The 19,910-nt window shown below is 45.5% G+C and overlaps 1 protein-coding gene and 1 pseudogene across 1 annotated transcript; both read right to left on the reverse strand.

The window, feature by feature from the left end:
* Positions 1 to 220: 220 nt before the first annotated feature.
* On the reverse strand, positions 221 to 2,978 carry LOC144338886 (testis-specific Y-encoded protein 2-like; annotated as a pseudogene).
* A 13,632-nt stretch (positions 2,979 to 16,610) lies between these two features.
* TSPY5 (testis-specific Y-encoded protein 5) lies at positions 16,611 to 19,390 on the reverse strand. Its single transcript, NM_001419217.1, is given in 6 exon segments — positions 16,611 to 16,840; positions 17,540 to 17,621; positions 17,729 to 17,874; positions 17,974 to 18,085; positions 18,214 to 18,291; positions 18,898 to 19,390. Coding segments are annotated over 6 exon segments (795 nt in total). The 5' UTR covers positions 19,252 to 19,390; the 3' UTR covers positions 16,611 to 16,817.
* Between the last annotated feature and the right edge of the window lie 520 nt (positions 19,391 to 19,910).

A 19,910-nucleotide genomic window follows, 5' to 3' on the forward strand; every position in this document is an offset into this window, starting at 1 on the left:
AATCCCAAAACATTTCACACCAATTCACTCTACAAATTCAGAGGCCCAGCTCCCACACAGACTGGTCATTTTCATGAAGAGAATCAAACATATAGATTGATCAATTCATTATGACAGCGGAATCCAGGGGATCAACCGACACACACACACAGACACACAGACACACACACACACACACACACACACACACACACACACACACAGAGCCACACATCCTTAATACTGTTTACTTTTTATTCCATACAATTCAATTCCCCCACCCCGCTTCCTGTCTTCATTTGCTGTGACTGGATCTGCTTGTCCTTTAGTTCCTGTGCACAAGACCATGCTGAGTGCTGACATCCTGCATACTGTAGTAAGTTTTCAGGAGTTCTGCCGTGTTAGGTGAACACAGCACCTGTGTCCGATGCTCCATCATATTCAACCCAACATCTGCGCGTTCCCTAGAGAAACACAAACACATGTCAAATTGCATCTCCTCTGAGCCACCATTTAAAATGTTTTAATTTTACGGCCTGCTGAGAAAAGACTACCCCTTCCCCTTTTGTGATCTCTTCAACTTCCTCCTGCCGTGCATGTGTTACAAACTATTCTCTGCAATACCTGCCCCATTTCCAGTATTCTCTGTGACAGGAGTCAGCTAACAAGACGCGTTGTACACTAAAAGCACACGGAAATCCGATGGGGTAATAGCTTAAGGAAATCCATCGATCTAAACAGTCCTTTGTGGTCTGTGGCAAGGAGGACAACCAGGCACATTCCGGGAGCCCAAGCTTTAGGGGTTGGTAAGATGACTCCCCGTCGGGTTGACGGCCATGGAACCAAGTGCCACAGATTGAAGGTAATAACTCGGCTTTACTTCTCAGTGAGTGTGGACACGCACTATGCTTCCCCGGGCTTAAGACTCCACAGTTATAACCTGCTTTGCAGTGCAGTGTCTCATGTGCCTTTTTCAGCCCAATGCCATGAATGTCCTGGATTCTGTCATGCTGTGTCTTCCTCTCAAGGAATTTCCACATGGATAAGACGGACCCCCAGGTTCTACATTTCTGAAATGAGCCTCCAGGCTCCCTGAATAGAGAGGTGTGTCAACACCCTTATCCCGGGTATCAGACAGCTCCAGTTCCAACTGTACGCCTCACCTGAAATCTCTGTTTCCTCTTCAGGTGGCTTCATCCTCCTGTAGTATTGCAGGGGATTGCGCCACAGGTCCTTACATAGGATCTGTCAGGGGAATCAACCGGAAAAGGCCTCATGAGAGCTCAGACTGGTGACCCAAGCAGCTGGGAACACACCGGGGTCATTCCTCATGTTTCCCAGCAAGGACCCACCTCAGCAATCCTATTGGATCCTGCGAAGTTGTGGTCAGAAAACCAGTTGAAGAAGTTAAGACCGCTGTTGTTGTGTCTGCGGCGATAGGCCTCAACTTCATAATCCTGACACCACTGAATTGGAGTGGAATGAGAAGCCCTGTATTCTACAGACAGAGGATGTTTTGGTAAGGGGGCTGGAACACGTTGGCACTGATCCACCCACCTTCCTCCTTCCACTACCCATCCTGGGAGCCACCTGTCACCTGTGACGTTCACGAGATATTCCTTGGTAATCACTTTATTCTGGAAGTAGGGGTTACTCCGAAAGAACAACATGATCTGGCAGAGATGAACGGGATGCTTCGCTTCTTTCACCTGTCCGGACAAGGTGGAGAAAGCTTAAACACCTTTTTGGCTGAGGTGCCCACTGTTGCCTGCAGGAATAAATTATGTCCCTTGCCCTCCCCCACTCAACCCTCCAGCCTTAGTCTTCCCGGCCTCACCTCCAAGTTGATCATGTAGCTCAGCATGTCTTCATCTTGGTCAGTGAGCAGGGCCGACATCTGAGGGTGGTTTGCAATCTGATTGAGGTCAAAGAGCCTTGAGATGCAACGGAAAGAAAAGCTAGAAGCAACGGGGAAGGCCTAAGAGCACCCAGAGGGGCGGCTAGGGGATTTTTTCAGATCTGCATCCATGAATGACCTCCCTTTCTCCTCTCCCTCCCCCTGAATTCAGACCTCTCGGGGTTCACCGAGGGTGTATCATTGTGAGGCTGACCGCACTGACACGGGGAGGGGCGATATGCAGAGAACTGCCGGTGTCTGAGGCCTGGCAGAATCTGCTCATACCCGAAGAAGCCCAGTCCCAGATCGGACTGGCAAGGCGGAGCAGTCACAGTCCCTTAACAATAGCTTGATTCACAGCAACACGTGTTCTGCTGAGAACTCGCTTCTGCTCTTCAGAAAGATGCCCCAAACGTCTGCTGCTTGGCACCATGAAGCGTTTCTCTCACGCACGCAGGAAAATAGTACCCGTGTCTGCTCTGGCTTTCTTCAGCCACATTTGTCTGTGGACACTCACCCGTGTTCCCCAAATGGTCACATCGACGCCGAGCCGCCCGTAAGTTCCTTACACTTCCCAAGAGCACCTCTCAACTGGAAAAGCAGAAGAAACACTGCAAAGGATACAACATTGGCCCAGAAGCCAGGCATGCTCTGGATGATGGCGCCTCTGCGGTCCAGGTGGGGCTTGCGCCTCCGCTCCATCTTTTCCCTCTGCTGAGAAAAGGCCTTCCTGGCTCGGGCATTAACCGGCTCCAGCTCCACCTGAACGGCCAGCAGCTCCTCCAGTGCAGACTCTGGGCTCATGGGCCCAGGGCCAGGCTGTGCCCGCTGGACCTGCTCCTGCCGCTTCTCGTCGGCTTCCTGGTGGGCCACCACCTCCACCTCCGCCATTATGTCATCCGCTCCCAGCACCGCCTCCTCCCCCAAAGCTACCTGCTCGCTCTGCGCCCCGGCCTCCCCCTCCTGTAGAGACTCCATCCTGAAGACGGTGCCCCCCTTCGGACTCCCACTGACCACCGCCTGTGCTGCCGGACCCTCACCGCAGGAACCCTGCCGCTGCCCTTCACCGCAGCCGGTGGGACGGCGGGCCCTCAGGGCGCATGCGCCGGGCTAGCAGGCGCCCCCTAAGGGACTGCACGCAAAGGGCGCAGGGAGCCGCGGGAAGACATGGAGACCAAAGGGCACCAGGAGCCCCTCCAAGACCGCGGTTCTCCCCTGGCGGCCAGTCAGTGCGAGGGCGGTGGGCGTCTCCCCGGGCAGCAGCAACCTAGGCTGGCCTGCAGTCCCAACCTCCCGAGCTATGCCTCCTCTGAGAAGCCCTCGGGGCTTGCGCCAGGTAGCGCTGCATCCAGGCACACGCGGGCTGCGTGGCCTTTGGAATCTTGGGCATGGAAGCCCTGTGCCCTCACTGACATCCTGAGTGTGGCAAGCCATTGACCCACACGGCACGTATGAAACATCTCACTTCACTGGGCAGGCCAGGTAGATGGAATGGAATACTGCAGATCCAGAGGAGAAGTCTCTCTGGCTGCTGGGGCGAGGGCAGCCGAGGCGGCCTGGGGAAAGTGGGTCTGGGCGGGCGCGTGGGAGGAAAGTCTCTTGGTTAGGCTGAGGTGGAATTCGTCTGCTCCAGAGGCCAGAAGGCCGGCACGCCCTCTGGCAGGTCTATGACAATACAGACTCCGCGTAGCAGGCTTCCTCCCGGAGGGTGCTGTACGGAAAGGAGCATTCCAAAGGGGCTCCCGTCCTATGCCCTAGACGTACCGGAGGCCAGCCTCCAGGGCTGGCCATGGACAGCCAGCGTGCACACCGTTGTGCACTGCCTTGCCGACCCAGAGGCTCCCATAGCGCTGAAGCGCCTGTCTCCCCGCTGCTGGCGCTGGACCCAAAGGGGTGTAGGCCCTGAGCATACATAACCTCCTTTGCACCCAAGCCATTCCCATAGGGAGCGCCAGGCACGACCCTGCAGCCCCTTCTACCTACAGGGCTTCCCTCAGGTGGACAGGCCCACCCGTCAGGAAGCCCAGGACAAGAGGACACCACACACCTGGACGTCAGCAGAGCGTGTCCAACATCCAGCACACAAGGGCCTCCTGCGGCTCCTGAACCCTGAGGAAGCAGCCGCCTTATATCACCCCGCCCCCCGCCCTCGGCCGCAACCACTTCCTCTGTCTCCTTTCCCTAGTTAGTGCAGGTTTCTTGGCCTGGCTCTCCCCACCCCAAAAACCACCACAGTTGTGAGGTTGCCTCCTCGACAGACAGCGACAGAGAAGCAACAAGCGAGGGCGACAGGCCAGATGCTCCAGATTCTCTGTGCTCTTGAAAATTGCAGGGTGTCACGAGACTTGCTCAACGAGTCGTCTGGAGGCTCCTTGACCAGAGGTAAATTGTTTGGCACGCTCAGTTGTTGTCCTGGGTCAGAAACCATGGTGAAGTCCTGCTTTGCTGCACGATGGATGTGCAGGTCAGGCTGGGGAGCCTGGGTCTGCGGGAGGGGTCCAGTGTCTGAGTCCGTTTGAGGCCTCCCTGGGGCCCGCGGTGTCTCAGTGGCAGAGCTGGGAATGGGAAACTCATGCTTCACTCCAGCTAGCAGGCCACCTCAGTCCAGCTAGATGAAATGGTCGCTTCGAGTCCATCCCGTTTCTCCTTGTTGGCCAGGCAGGTGGAGGAACTCAGTCATCCCCAGTTACTGGCGGCTGAATGAAGATTTCCTTTTGTCACAACTTTAACTTCCACAGTGAAAGTCATCCTGAAGGACTATTGCTTTGGCATCCTTGGTAAGGAGTGCCTCCCAGCATAGTAGGGGAGCTGGTGTGTGGGAGGGTCTGTGTGGCATGAAACTTCCTGGCTCCTCTCCCCCCAGGGAACGGGGTGTCTCATTGCACTTCAGTCCGGTGGTTCCGGGATCATAAAGATAGAGCCTCCAGCTGCAGGCAGAACATTGCCTACCTGAGCTCGTTCAGCTGCTGGGCTAAAAAATGACTGCCTGGGTTTTGGCAAGATTGCTGAGGAGGGTTCCGTGGCAGGTGCATCGTGGGAAAGGACCTCACTGGTCATTCCTTGGCCTCTGGGGAATGGGCTCTGAACTGTGACCTGACCTACGGTGGACCCCCTTCTGCAGTCCCCCAGATCATCAGCCAGGGCCTATGGCTCAATCCATTGCAGTTCTACTCCAGGGAGGGAGGGACGGCATTAGAGAGGGAACAGAGAGGAGGCCAGGCAAGCAGCCTAGGGCTGGGAATTTCGAGGCCTTTGAGTCCTGGATCTGTATCTCAATTGTATTTTCTAGCAACCCACCTTCAAAAATCTAACATTTGAGTTTTAACAACCACATGTGGAACTGATCAGCTATGTTTTCTAAAGTTGAAGTTGCATTGTCTGCTCCACTCTTCTTCTTTCTTTTTTGAGACGGAGTCCCGCTCTGTAACCCAGACTGGAGTGCAGTGGCGCCATCTCGGCTCACTGCAATGTCCGCCTCCCGGGTTCATGCCATTCTCCTCCCTCAGCCTCCTGAGTAGCTCCATTCTAAGGCACATAATTACGTGGTAACTTTTTTCTCTATTGATCTGGAGTGGGCAGATTAATACTACTCTGCCATATATGAGAATATGCATTTCCTTACCTGTGACAACACCAAGGCATTAGAATATATCTACCTTTTTTGTAGCTATATGAAAATTTTCATGTTGTTAAATGGGCCATTCTTAAAGATTATTAAAATTGAACATAGCCTACTCTTAAAATTAATATTTCATAATGGATTTGTAAGAATTGTATGTTATGATACAAATTTTAAAGATAACATACTTTTCTGAAGTGTCATTTTTTGATTTGTAAATATTTAAGTTTCTTTGAATGGAATTTCGTGGACCCTAATCATATGTTTCGATACAGCTTTCCTCATAGCAGAATTATAGGAACAGTAATTTATCATTTTTCTCCTAACATATTTTTGTCCTTATCTAGATTGTATTTACCTATTTAACTGATCAAATTCTGCTCTCTCTTCACTCTGCATTTATCCCACATCTCTCTCTCACACCAATAAAATGATTCTTGTGTTATGTTTCAGGGTTTCTTCTGTCGCTAGACTGGAGTGCAGTGGGGTCATCTCAGCTCACTGCAACCTCTGCCTCCCAGGTTCCAGCGATTCTCCTGCCTCGATCTCCCGAGTAGCTGGGACTACAGTCGCATGCCACCCGGCCCAGTTAATTTGTGTATTTTTGGTAGAGATGCGGTTTCACCATGTTGCCAAGGATGGTCTTGATCTCTTGACGACATGATCCACCCACCTCTGTCTCCCGAAGTGCCGGGGTTCACATTGTGAGAAAACATGAGTTTTAATCTCGTGTTTGCTGGAGAATTCCTCTTAATTTCTCCTAAAATTCCCAGCGGTATTGTTTGATAGAAGGCTTCTTAATTTAAGGAATTCTTCCATCTCCTTGGTCCCTTGGTAGTGTTCCCCCGGCATACCAATCTAAAAATTGTTTGTTCCGTTTCTTTGTGGGTTGGAGTCTTGCTCTCACCAGCCCAGAGTGCGCTGGTGCAATGATAGCTCCCTACGCTCTCAAATTCCTGGGTTCAAGCTCTTGCTGCGTTGCTGTGACTGCAGGCATGCACCACCACACATAGCTAAATCTGTTTTTCTTGTTTCTTATTTTTGTAGAGACAGGATCTCATTACATTGCCATAGCCGCCATTAAAGCCCTGGGCTCACGCAGTCCACCTGCCTCAGTCTTCCACACTGACTCACAGTGTGAGCCACTGTGCCTGGCCATCCAGTTTCTGAGACCTCAGTAATACTTGCGTGCAAGGCATTCTCATTGGTTATGCGAGGATACTAAGAAGTAAAAGAGCATGTTGCAAATAAGCAATCCCTGATATTAAATAATATTGATTAATGAAATTAACGCTTGAAAGGTAGACTTGAAGGAGGCCAGCATTTTTAAGTTAAGTGCATCCCACAAAAGTGCAGAGTTGTGAAATATATGGGGGGTGTAAAGTAAGATATGGTGTATAGAAATATGTGGGGGGTGTAAATATATGGGATGTGTGCAATCATTCAGATTGTACAGGGATGTTGAAATCTTAACACTACATCCTTAGTGTAGAATTTGAAATTATTTGAGGAGGGAATTTAGTTCTAAGCAGCACGAGGTGAAACGCAGAATTGAAAAAGAAGTCACATTGCTGAGACTGCGAAGGGTAAGATTGCCGCCTCAACAGAAGAATGTAAGACAATAAAGTAACAGTTCTAAGCAAAGAAATTTAAACAGAACAAATTAAAATTCTCACCAAGGACTCCATCATCATATGGAGGAAACTGAAGCCTGACATTTTCGATTTTACATTTCACGTGTAGAGTATCGATGAAGTTAAATATTTATTGATTTCAGAATACACAAGCTAGCACATTTCCATTAGAAGACTAGCCAGCGATCACATCATAGGTGAGAGACTGACCTCTAGGAATTAGCATGTGAAGAGTATGTTAAAGGAGGAGGTTTTCTATTTTTGAAACAGGTACATCATTGTAATGACCCCTTTAAGTGTATTGCTAATTGCAGTAAAAATAAATATTGGTCACCATGAGAAGAGCTGCACTAGTGCATGTCAATTTGCCAACGTTTAAGCTAGAGCCAATCGCTTAGAGATGAGGGAGCGCTTTTATGTAAAATTTTAGCGTGCAGTCATTCAAAGGCAGCAATCTTTGTGTGTGTGAGACGGATTGAAGAACATGGGAAAATTTACCTTCTTCAGCTGAGAAAGGACGACGTATGTAAACTTTATATTCAGCGAAGACTTTCATGGTTTTACCTGTTTTCTCTACATCATTAGTAGTCATCAGTAATTCATATGAAAAGAAAAACCTTCAGTAACTAATAAATGACAATTAAAAATGAACTTTTTCTTACGAATTAATGTCTGCCTTCAGCTTCATTAGTAGAACTGGCCTTGTGGAGCCATGGGATTATCCAAAGCCGGAAGAAATATTTAAGTTGTCATGAATGTCTAGCAATTAAGGGAAAGAAGGACAGAATCATACCAGAAATAATTTTGAAAAGTTGTTTTAGACAAGAAAAAATTGTGTTTCAGATTTTGAGATCTTTACACAATATTAAATCATTTTAACGTTACATGTCCCATGTCACCTGGATGAGAAAATTAAAAGGAAGGAGGTCCTTCACGCAGAGAGCCAGGCTCTTCCCAGAGAAATGACCGTGTGTCACCAAGAGATGAGGGTTACGCAACGAAGGATAGGTAGAGGAAAAATGGAAAAATAGTTGACTTTTGTTGTGGTGATGAATTTCACGTAACAAAATTAAACATTTTAATGGAAATCGTTACCTGGCATGTAACACAATCTGTGCTGTGCAACAACTCTCTCCATCTACTTCCAGAACATTTTCATCACTCCAAACTACAACTGCACTACCAGTCAAGCAGTTCCTTTCATTTTCTCCCTTCTCTCAGCACCTAGCAAACAGCAATCTGGTTTCTGCCTCCCAACTTACCCGTCCTGGGTATTTCCTGTTAATGGGCTGAAGCACTGCAGGACGTTTTGTAACTGCCTCCTTTCATTTTGCAATTAGAGATTGCAGAATGGCTGGGAAACCTCAATATGTGACCAGGGAGGGAAACTGGCTGGGAATTAAGGCCCACCTGAATGATGTTGTGGACACCCAGTGTCAGTTACCTTCGTAAACACCTGCTTAGTTAACATTGCTTACTATTAATATAAAACTTAATTTCCTGGAATACTGAAAAGCAAATTTATGTATGAAAACATGTAATTTGTTCATAAATGTATGGAAAAACTGCAGACTGATGCATTTTCCATTACAATTCTTATATGAGACCCGAAGTGTTTTACCACTTTTCCGATATATTTTTATTGTTCTGCTCCTGTCAGTTTTTAGGATCAAGTTTGCAATACATGGACGTGGAGAGGGACTTTCAACTTCTTTTAGAGCACTTAGTTGTAAATTTTGAGTTTCTTCCCCCGTGGTTCTTTTCAGGTTACTATTTGCACTGTATATGCAAAGTGTTAAATTTTTTTTCTTATGTGCCCCTCCTGGAACTTTTGTTTTAAAGGATTTTTTTTTTTTTTTCTGTTGGATATGTGAGTTTCCTGTGAGCATTTTTTCTCAAACACACTTTATTTGCTTCATTAGTTTTTGGGATGTGTGTGTGCGTGTGTGTGTGTGTGTGTGTGTGTGTGTGTGTGTGTTTCTTTTGAGATGGAGTCTCCTTCTCTCACCCAGGCCGGAGTGAAGTGGCACGATCTTGGCCCGCTGCAACCGCTGCCTCCCAGCTTTAAGCGATTCCCTTGCCTCAGCCTTCCGAGGAGCTGGTATTGTAGGCACACGCCACAATGTCCAGCTAATTTTTGTATTTTTAGTCAAGACTGGGTTTCACCCTGTTTTTCAGGCTGGCCTTGCACTCCTGACCTCAAGCGATCCAAACGCATTGGCCTCCCAAAATGCTGGGCTTCCAGGGGCGAGCCATCGTGCCCAGCCTCAGTTGTTCGTTTATGTATGTTAAGGCCTCTTCTATGTTCTTCCTGTACACATATTTTAGAATTACTAAAATCACATATTTTGTTTACTTACTCATTTTAAAATTAATGTTCCCGTTTGCTGAATACAGTATTGTGAATAGGTTAAACCTTGTATAGTATTGTCATTTTGTCTTTCATAAATTATTCAAGAACTCTGATACCTTTTTTCCCACCTGAGGAGAACAGGCAGATAGTTAAAAAAAAAATTGTCTGAGTGGGTAGGTATTTAAATATAATTTGAAAGAACAGTGAAGTTCACAAATACAATTTCACATTTGTATTTTGCATCATTTTGAACATTTTATTTGCTGACACATGAAATTCTGAATTCGCCTTCACGTTACATATACGCTTTGAATCAATGTGAAGAATGAAATGAATCCAACACCAAGAATTACTTCAGGAATTAAGTAGAAAGCGGTTGTTATGTAGAAAAACTGTATTTATTGGAGGTATATTCAGAGATATTTGAGAAGGCTGAAAGTATATTCAGAGATATTTGAGAAGGCTGAAGCCAAAATTTTTGTTTTTCTTTTCCTCTGGTGTTTTATCATAGCCTGCCAAGACTGTAGTATCACTAGTTAGAGTCACTAGGCTACCAAAGTCTCAGGGCGGCAGTAATTATTATTAGGGAAGTAATCTAGGAACATAGATGGGGGAAGATAATTCTAGGCAGAGATAATAACCATTGAAATAATTCTGAGACTAGAACGAAGCAAGGAGTCATACTCCCATCATGTGGCAAGACAAGAATGAAGGAAAATGCTTGAGTGAGATCAAAGACCTATCCTTTTGGTTTTACTCTGAGTGTAATTCTGGCTACTGGGAGAACAAACTGTAAGCTGCAAGTGAGTAAGTGAGTATCAGAATCAAGCAGAGAGACCAAACAAATGATGACGCTTCAACAAACGGAATGGCAGAGGAGACGATACACTCACTCCTTTCATGTGACTGTATAAGTTGTGCTTGCCTAAAGTTACTTGGTTGAGGGCATAAGGAATATTCAGGTAACGATCCTGAGTATGTAGGCTGTTTTTGTTTAGAGCTTTCCTCTAAATTCCCTCTACTATTTGATTTCACTCTTTTCACCAGAGTTCCCATTATTTATGCCTCAGTGTTACATGGAACTCACGAAATATATGCCATGTAAAATGTTTTACTGTCCATCAAGTAATATGGAATTTACATGTCATAGAAAAGTATAACTTACACTTTGAAGTTCATATCTTATAATTTAATGTATGTATAAACCATGTAATCTATATGATGGATTTAAAAATATAAGTATTCGTAAACATATACAATACATGTATCTGTATTTATATATGTATTTGCATAGAGATGAAATTTATGCATTGTTTATATTTTAATACACGTAGAGTATATGTCTATATGTATTTCTTTTTTAAAAATACTTTAAGCTCTGGGGTACACGTGCAGAATGTGCAGTTCTGTTACCTAGGTATACACGTGCTATGGTGGTTTGCTGCACCCATCAACTGTCACATACATTAGGTATTTCTCCTAATGCTATCCCTCCACTAGCCCTCCACCAACCGACAGGCCCCAGTGTGTGATGTTGCCCTGCCTGTATCCATGTGTTTTCATTGTTCACACCCAACTTAAGAGCGAGAACATGCAGTGTTTTCCTTTTTGTTCTGGTGTTATTTTGCTGAGAATGATGCTTTCCAGCATCACCCATGTCCCTGCAAAGGACAGAAACACATCGTTTGTATGGTTATGCTTACTATTCCATGGTGTGTATGTGCCTCATTGTCTTTTTCCAGGGTATCACTGGTAGGCATGTGAGTTGGTTCCATGTCTTTGCTATTGTGAACAATGCCTCGGTAAACGTAAGTGCGAATGTGACTTTACAAGAGAATGATTTATGTGTTCAGGGCATAATAGAGAACACCAGTACAATGCACTGTAGGGTAGAAATGTGACGGGTTAATTTGCTCCATAAGGATTTATTTTATTTTATATTTTATTGGATGACGACGAGGATGACGATGATGGTGATGGAGTTTTTATCATCCTGGCTGGAGTACAGTAGTGCAATCTCAGTCAGTACAATCTCTACCCCCCGCCAGATACAAGTGATTTTCTGGCCTGAGCCTCCCAAGTAGCTTGGACGTTTTATGTAAGTGTTAGCAGAACAAGCAAGAAACAATTCATAACAAGTAATGTGGCAGGTCACTTTGAACAAAGAATGTTATTTTTTTAGATGACACATTCTTTCATATAACTTGGGACACTGAAACCAATAAATGAATGATGTGAATACAAAGATGAAAAGGGCTATAAATTGTAAGACAGAGCTGGGCTACATTATCCTACAGAGTGTGTGGTGGGTTAATTTATTCTGAGGTGTTATTTTTAATCCTGGAAAACTTTTCACAGAATTTGAATAATGGAATTCGTGTTTGATCCCTTAATGCACGTGCTCAGTAAACATCTCCAGTTTTGCATTGTAAAAGTCACAGTCATTTCGTGAAAAAAAAAAAAGAAGAATTACTAGAAAGCTGTCAGCCTCTGTAAGGGAATCTCACTTGAGTTTTCAACAGAGTGTGTAACAAAATTTTATCTTTTTGGCTTATTTATGATTACCTAAATATAGACTTTTTTTTTTTTTTTTTTTTTTTAACCATTTACAGCAAACTGACGGAAGCAGATCGGCCTGCCAAGCTTAACATTGGTGGCCTCCATTTAGAAACCAATGAAAAGACGCCTAAAGCAATATTTGGGAAATATGTTCCCATATTGGCAGGCAACTGTTATACATATGTTTGTTTATGTGTGTGTGTGTGTGTGTGTGTGTGTATGTGTATGTGTGTTGTATGTATGTATGTGTGTGTGTATATATATGTGTGTATGTATGTATACGTGTGTATATATGCATATACATACACATTAATATGTCGGTGCTATTTATCTCTACTTTTCCAAAGTAAATGTATAGTTAATATGTTTACTGGAGACATAAGTTGAAATAGTTATTTGTTATTAAACTGTAATTTTCAAGTTTGTATTTCATATTGGGAAAATTCTCATGGCAGCAGGTGAAGGGTCTGTGGTAAAGGTCACCTGTTGCTGAGAAAGGAAAATGAGCAAAAGTAAGTGTGTTGTGGAGGTGGAGAACAAATTGGAATAAAATAGGCTGACGATTGAGATGACATAGTAGTAAGAATCACAGTAATGATGTGAAATGCAATTTCGTTTTTGGTTTCTTAGTACTCCGTTGAGTCCATTATATAAATGTAAGATATTTTCACATAATTTAGTTCTTCTGTGAAATGAAGGGGAAATCAGCAAGCTCAAATGCTTTGCATGTATTTTGAGAACGCTGCAGATGCTAAAAATGCTGTCGAGGATATGAATGGAGATGTAACCGTCCCTTATTCTTAATCTCCAAACTGCTTTTCACTTAACAGCATTTCAGGATCTTTTTGGTATTACTAAACTTTTGAAGGTGGCGTAATGTCATGTGATCTGAAATGCTTTAGATATCCTCTTCTTTTTGCCTGAGGAAGTGCAAGTGTAGTTGGAAGGATATTGGAATAAACGTTACGTAAATGAACGTATGGCAGTCCTGTTTGTATGTTAGTATTCCAATACAAGTGTAAATAGATCTTCAAAGCTTTCAAGCAGCATTAAAACTTAGAAGGAACTCTCACAGAAAGGAGAGAAATCAGTCAGTATTTCCTAAAAGCTATTAATGGATTTAGTTCCAATTCATGGAAATACATCTATAGCATAGACAAGCTATGGATAGACAGCTAGACAAACTTACAAGGTGGAAAATGTCTACAGAGAGACACCAAGACAGACTCACAAGAAGAAAAGATTCTTTCACATTTTCTGAAAATACATTCTTGAGAAAGTATATTTCAACCAGATTTTTACATTTAAGGAAGTGTTAAGTACTTGAAAGTAGAAACGAACATGAGAAGATTGAAATTGGGTAACAGAATGACTAACTGGCATTTTTGCCCCATCCTTGCTCTTTCTCTCCTACAAATATTGTTATCCTGTTAACGCAGTGATTTGTTGTAACATGAATACCTAATGACTCCTTTTTCCCAGTGTGTTTGAGGACTTATTTTGATCCAACCAATGGTCTCTGTCTTATTGAATCTTAAATTCTGGGGATTGTGTGTTTATCGCAGCTTTAAAGAGTTGTGTCCTTCTATTACGTACGGAATTCCTTTATATTACCATGAAAATCATTGCATTCTGGACACTTTCAAGTTGTTCTGTTTTACTGCATCACCCCAATCTCCTGTTAGTTCCCGTTACTCTTTATGCTATCACCAACGTGCTTTGCTGGACTTCTTGAGAGTTAATCTTCCCAGCGTGTGTCTCACAAATAGCCATTTATGCTTCAAAAACAGCTTACATTTTACATGTTTTTCTTCACTGTAAATTGTGGGTATTTTGTCCTCACTGCACCATGTATTAATGTGTTGATCGTTAAATTGACTTAAGTACATATTTAAGTTTTCCTTGTTGCTTTTATTTCTCTTACGTCTAGCACACTTCCTGGTACATAGCAGAAAGTCCATTTTTTGTTCACAGTTATACTTTTATATTTTAAGTTTTAGTAGAAACTGAAAGTTGCTTGGTCTTGTAGGTATGGAAAAAATCTTATGTATAGTAATCTGAGAAAAATAATAACTAACTGGTTACTAACAATTAAAAATGAACTTTGACTTAAGAATTAATGTCTGCCTTCAGCTCGTTGGTAGAACAGGCCTTGTGGAGCCATGGGATTATCCAAAGCCGGGAGAAATGTTTTAGTTGTCACGGAAGTCTAGGAATTTAGGGAAAGAAGGACAGAGTCATACAAGAAATCATTGTAAAAAGTGGTTTTAGACAAGAAAAATATTGTGTTTCAGAATCTGTGTTCTTTACATAATATGAAATCATTTTAACATTCAATGTCCCATGTCATGTGGATGAGAGAATTACGGAGGTCCTTCACGCAGAGAGCCAGGCTCCTCCCAGAGAACGACCATGTGTCACCAAGAGATGAGGGTTACACGCAACAAAGGATAGGCAAAGGAAAAATGGAAAAATTGTTGACTTTTGTTGTGGTGATGAAATTCACAAAACAAAATTAAACATTTTAAGGTAAATAGTTAAGTGGCGCTTAATACAACCTGTGTTGTGCAACAACCACCTCCATCTAGTTCCAGAACATTTTCATCACTCCAAACTACAACCCCACTACCCGTTAAGCAGTTCCTTTCGTTCTCTCCCTTCCCTCAGCCCCTAACAAAGAGCAATCTGTTTTCTGCCTCTGAAGGTACCTGTTCCGGGTATTTCATGTTGGTGGGCTCAAACAATACAGGACTTTTTATAACTGTCTCCTTTCCTGTGCACGATGCCCTGAAGGATCGTTTACATTGTAGCACTTCTTTCCTTACACAAGCTGCTGACCCATTATTTTATTTGGGTTGTTTCCACCACTGTATTTCTACATACCTATTTGTCTGGGCACCCTTATTCATTTCTCAGTATGTGAGAATGGAATTGCTTGGTCCTGTGATAATTGTGTTTATTTTCTTGGGGAACCACCACATTTCTTCATAGTAGCTGCATCATTTTCCATTCCAGCTAGCATTGTGTCCGGGTTCCAAATTATCTACGTCCTCTCAAACACTTGATATTTCCTGCTTTTTAAAATGTATTCCCATTCCAGTGTGTGTGAAGTATGCTATCTCATTTTGGTTTTGAAATGCATTTTCTGAATAACTAATTATGATGATTTCTTCCATGTGCCTTTTGAGCATTTGCATATAGTATTTGGAGAAACAACTATTCGTGTGTTTGGTCCTTTATTGTGTTTAAGTTGTAAGTTAGTTATGTTTGGGATACGAGAAGTTGATAATTTAGAATTTGTTGCTTTAACTTACGGAAGCAGAATTCATACGAGTTCCTGAGACACCAGGGATGATGGTCCACCACCTAGAGGTTATGGATACCATGATTATGGTTATTCTAGTCGGGATGAACATTCCTCTGGAGGATATAGGTACTATAATAGTTTCCGGTTCTGTCAAATGGTTTTCTGAAGATGTTCCTGCTGACCGTAGCAAACCTGTCGTAAATGTAGTGACCGTGACGGCAACGTTGGGGGACGTGGTAGAGATCATTCTGACCATCCAAGAGGAATTTCTTACGTATCAGAGTTATGGTAAGTGTCCAGGTTTGATTTGTACATTATAGTATTATATTTAATAGACCAGGTCATTGCTTTAATAAAAATTTAAGGAAAATCGTAAAGAAAAAAATGCACAAAATGCACTCGCATTGGTGTTAGCTACGTACATTTTCGCCTCCTCACCTAAAGAAGCATCTTGGAGAAAAGCTTAACCCAGCTAAAGATGTAAACATCAACAACATCGTCCATATTCTGGGTCATCAAGTGACAGACAGTCCAGGCATGGATCCTCAGGCAATCTTATATTCCACAAATCCACCACCTTTCCCCTCACTTCTGCATGTTTGTGTTTTGCCTTAGTCACCTACGCCAGAAAAAAAAAAAAAAAAAAAAAAAAAAGGGCGTATCCTGAATGTCTTCTCATATGCCTCTGAAACCTTTCCCATAAGGCTTCCATATACCTTATGTGCTCATTTCTTCTCACGTTGGTGTGTGAGAAGTCCTGAGAGGCTGATTGTCCCAGAAAAAGATTATGCATTCGCCTTTAAAGAAAAATAAGCTGTGAATTCGACACGAAAGATAACGTTAACATTTCCATTATCCTGTGCTATCTTAATGTGACTGATGATACCCAAAATGAAGGATTTTGCAGGTACCTTACCCCAGCAAACTGGGCCCTGGATATCTCAGTGTCCATCACCCAATGTCATTGAACTATCTCTGCTTCCATAGGATGAAGTAAGCTGTCAACTTAACTGTCTTCTGTTTCTTGTACCTCCCCAACTCTGTGCTATAGAAAGAATCCCAAAACATTTCACACCAATTCACTCTACAAATTCAGAGGCCCAGCTCCCACACAGACTGGTCATTTTCATGAAGAGAATCAAACATATAGATTGATCAATTCATTATGACAGCGGAATCCAGGGGATCAACCGACACACACACACAGACACACAGACACACACACACACACACACACACACACACACACACAGAGCCACACATCCTTAATACTGTTTACTTTTTATTCCATACAATTCAATTCCCCCACCCCGCTTCCTGTCTTCATTTGCTGTGACTGGATCTGCTTGTCCTTTAGTTCCTGTGCACAAGACCATGCTGAGTGCTGACATCCTGCATACTGTAGTAAGTTTTCAGGAGTTCTGCCGTGTTAGGTGAACACAGCACCTGTGTCCGATGCTCCATCATATTCAACCCAACATCTGCGCGTTCCCTAGAGAAACACAAACACATGTCAAATTGCATCTCCTCTGAGCCACCATTTAAAATGTTTTAATTTTACGGCCTGCTGAGAAAAGACTACCCCTTCCCCTTTTGTGATCTCTTCAACTTCCTCCTGCCGTGCATGTGTTACAAACTATTCTCTGCAATACCTGCCCCATTTCCAGTATTCTCTGTGACAGGAGTCAGCTAACAAGACGCGTTGTACACTAAAAGCACACGGAAATCCGATGGGGTAATAGCTTAAGGAAATCCATCGATCTAAACAGTCCTTTGTGGTCTGTGGCAAGGAGGACAACCAGGCACATTCCGGGAGCCCAAGCTTTAGGGGTTGGTAAGATGACTCCCCGTCGGGTTGACGGCCATGGAACCAAGTGCCACAGATTGAAGGTAATAACTCGGCTTTACTTCTCAGTGAGTGTGGACACGCACTATGCTTCCCCGGGCTTAAGACTCCACAGTTATAACCTGCTTTGCAGTGCAGTGTCTCATGTGCCTTTTTCAGCCCAATGCCATGAATGTCCTGGATTCTGTCATGCTGTGTCTTCCTCTCAAGGAATTTCCACATGGATAAGACGGACCCCCAGGTTCTACATTTCTGAAATGAGCCTCCAGGCTCCCTGAATAGAGAGGTGTGTCAACACCCTTATCCCGGGTATCAGACAGCTCCAGTTCCAACTGTACGCCTCACCTGAAATCTCTGTTTCCTCTTCAGGTGGCTTCATCCTCCTGTAGTATTGCAGGGGATTGCGCCACAGGTCCTTACATAGGATCTGTCAGGGGAATCAACCGGAAAAGGCCTCATGAGAGCTCAGACTGGTGACCCAAGCAGCTGGGAACACACCGGGGTCATTCCTCATGTTTCCCAGCAAGGACCCACCTCAGCAATCCTATTGGATCCTGCGAAGTTGTGGTCAGAAAACCAGTTGAAGAAGTTAAGACCGCTGTTGTTGTGTCTGCGGCGATAGGCCTCAACTTCATAATCCTGACACCACTGAATTGGAGTGGAATGAGAAGCCCTGTATTCTACAGACAGAGGATGTTTTGGTAAGGGGGCTGGAACACGTTGGCACTGATCCACCCACCTTCCTCCTTCCACTACCCATCCTGGGAGCCACCTGTCACCTGTGACGTTCACGAGATATTCCTTGGTAATCACTTTATTCTGGAAGTAGGGGTTACTCCGAAAGAACAACATGATCTGGCAGAGATGAACGGGATGCTTCGCTTCTTTCACCTGTCCGGACAAGGTGGAGAAAGCTTAAACACCTTTTTGGCTGAGGTGCCCACTGTTGCCTGCAGGAATAAATTATGTCCCTTGCCCTCCCCCACTCAACCCTCCAGCCTTAGTCTTCCCGGCCTCACCTCCAAGTTGATCATGTAGCTCAGCATGTCTTCATCTTGGTCAGTGAGCAGGGCCGACATCTGAGGGTGGTTTGCAATCTGATTGAGGTCAAAGAGCCTTGAGATGCAACGGAAAGAAAAGCTAGAAGCAACGGGGAAGGCCTAAGAGCACCCAGAGGGGCGGCTAGGGGATTTTTTCAGATCTGCATCCATGAATGACCTCCCTTTCTCCTCTCCCTCCCCCTGAATTCAGACCTCTCGGGGTTCACCGAGGGTGTATCATTGTGAGGCTGACCGCACTGACACGGGGAGGGGCGATATGCAGAGAACTGCCGGTGTCTGAGGCCTGGCAGAATCTGCTCATACCCGAAGAAGCCCAGTCCCAGATCGGACTGGCAAGGCGGAGCAGTCACAGTCCCTTAACAATAGCTTGATTCACAGCAACACGTGTTCTGCTGAGAACTCGCTTCTGCTCTTCAGAAAGATGCCCCAAACGTCTGCTGCTTGGCACCATGAAGCGTTTCTCTCACGCACGCAGGAAAATAGTACCCGTGTCTGCTCTGGCTTTCTTCAGCCACATTTGTCTGTGGACACTCACCCGTGTTCCCCAAATGGTCACATCGACGCCGAGCCGCCCGTAAGTTCCTTACACTTCCCAAGAGCACCTCTCAACTGGAAAAGCAGAAGAAACACTGCAAAGGATACAACATTGGCCCAGAAGCCAGGCATGCTCTGGATGATGGCGCCTCTGCGGTCCAGGTGGGGCTTGCGCCTCCGCTCCATCTTTTCCCTCTGCTGAGAAAAGGCCTTCCTGGCTCGGGCATTAACCGGCTCCAGCTCCACCTGAACGGCCAGCAGCTCCTCCAGTGCAGACTCTGGGCTCATGGGCCCAGGGCCAGGCTGTGCCCGCTGGACCTGCTCCTGCCGCTTCTCGTCGGCTTCCTGGTGGGCCACCACCTCCACCTCCGCCATTATGTCATCCGCTCCCAGCACCGCCTCCTCCCCCAAAGCTACCTGCTCGCTCTGCGCCCCGGCCTCCCCCTCCTGTAGAGACTCCATCCTGAAGACGGTGCCCCCCTTCGGACTCCCACTGACCACCGCCTGTGCTGCCGGACCCTCACCGCAGGAACCCTGCCGCTGCCCTTCACCGCAGCCGGTGGGACGGCGGGCCCTCAGGGCGCATGCGCCGGGCTAGCAGGCGCCCCCTAAGGGACTGCACGCAAAGGGCGCAGGGAGCCGCGGGAAGACATGGAGACCAAAGGGCACCAGGAGCCCCTCCAAGACCGCGGTTCTCCCCTGGCGGCCAGTCAGTGCGAGGGCGGTGGGCGTCTCCCCGGGCAGCAGCAACCTAGGCTGGCCTGCAGTCCCAACCTCCCGAGCTATGCCTCCTCTGAGAAGCCCTCGGGGCTTGCGCCAGGTAGCGCTGCATCCAGGCACACGCGGGCTGCGTGGCCTTTGGAATCTTGGGCATGGAAGCCCTGTGCCCTCACTGACATCCTGAGTGTGGCAAGCCATTGACCCACACGGCACGTATGAAACATCTCACTTCACTGGGCAGGCCAGGTAGATGGAATGGAATACTGCAGATCCAGAGGAGAAGTCTCTCTGGCTGCTGGGGCGAGGGCAGCCGAGGCGGCCTGGGGAAAGTGGGTCTGGGCGGGCGCGTGGGAGGAAAGTCTCTTGGTTAGGCTGAGGTGGAATTCGTCTGCTCCAGAGGC

This window comes from Macaca mulatta, chromosome Y (assembly GCF_049350105.2).
Source record: "Macaca mulatta isolate MMU2019108-1 chromosome Y, T2T-MMU8v2.0, whole genome shotgun sequence".
Lineage (NCBI taxonomy): Eukaryota > Metazoa > Chordata > Mammalia > Primates > Cercopithecidae > Macaca > Macaca mulatta.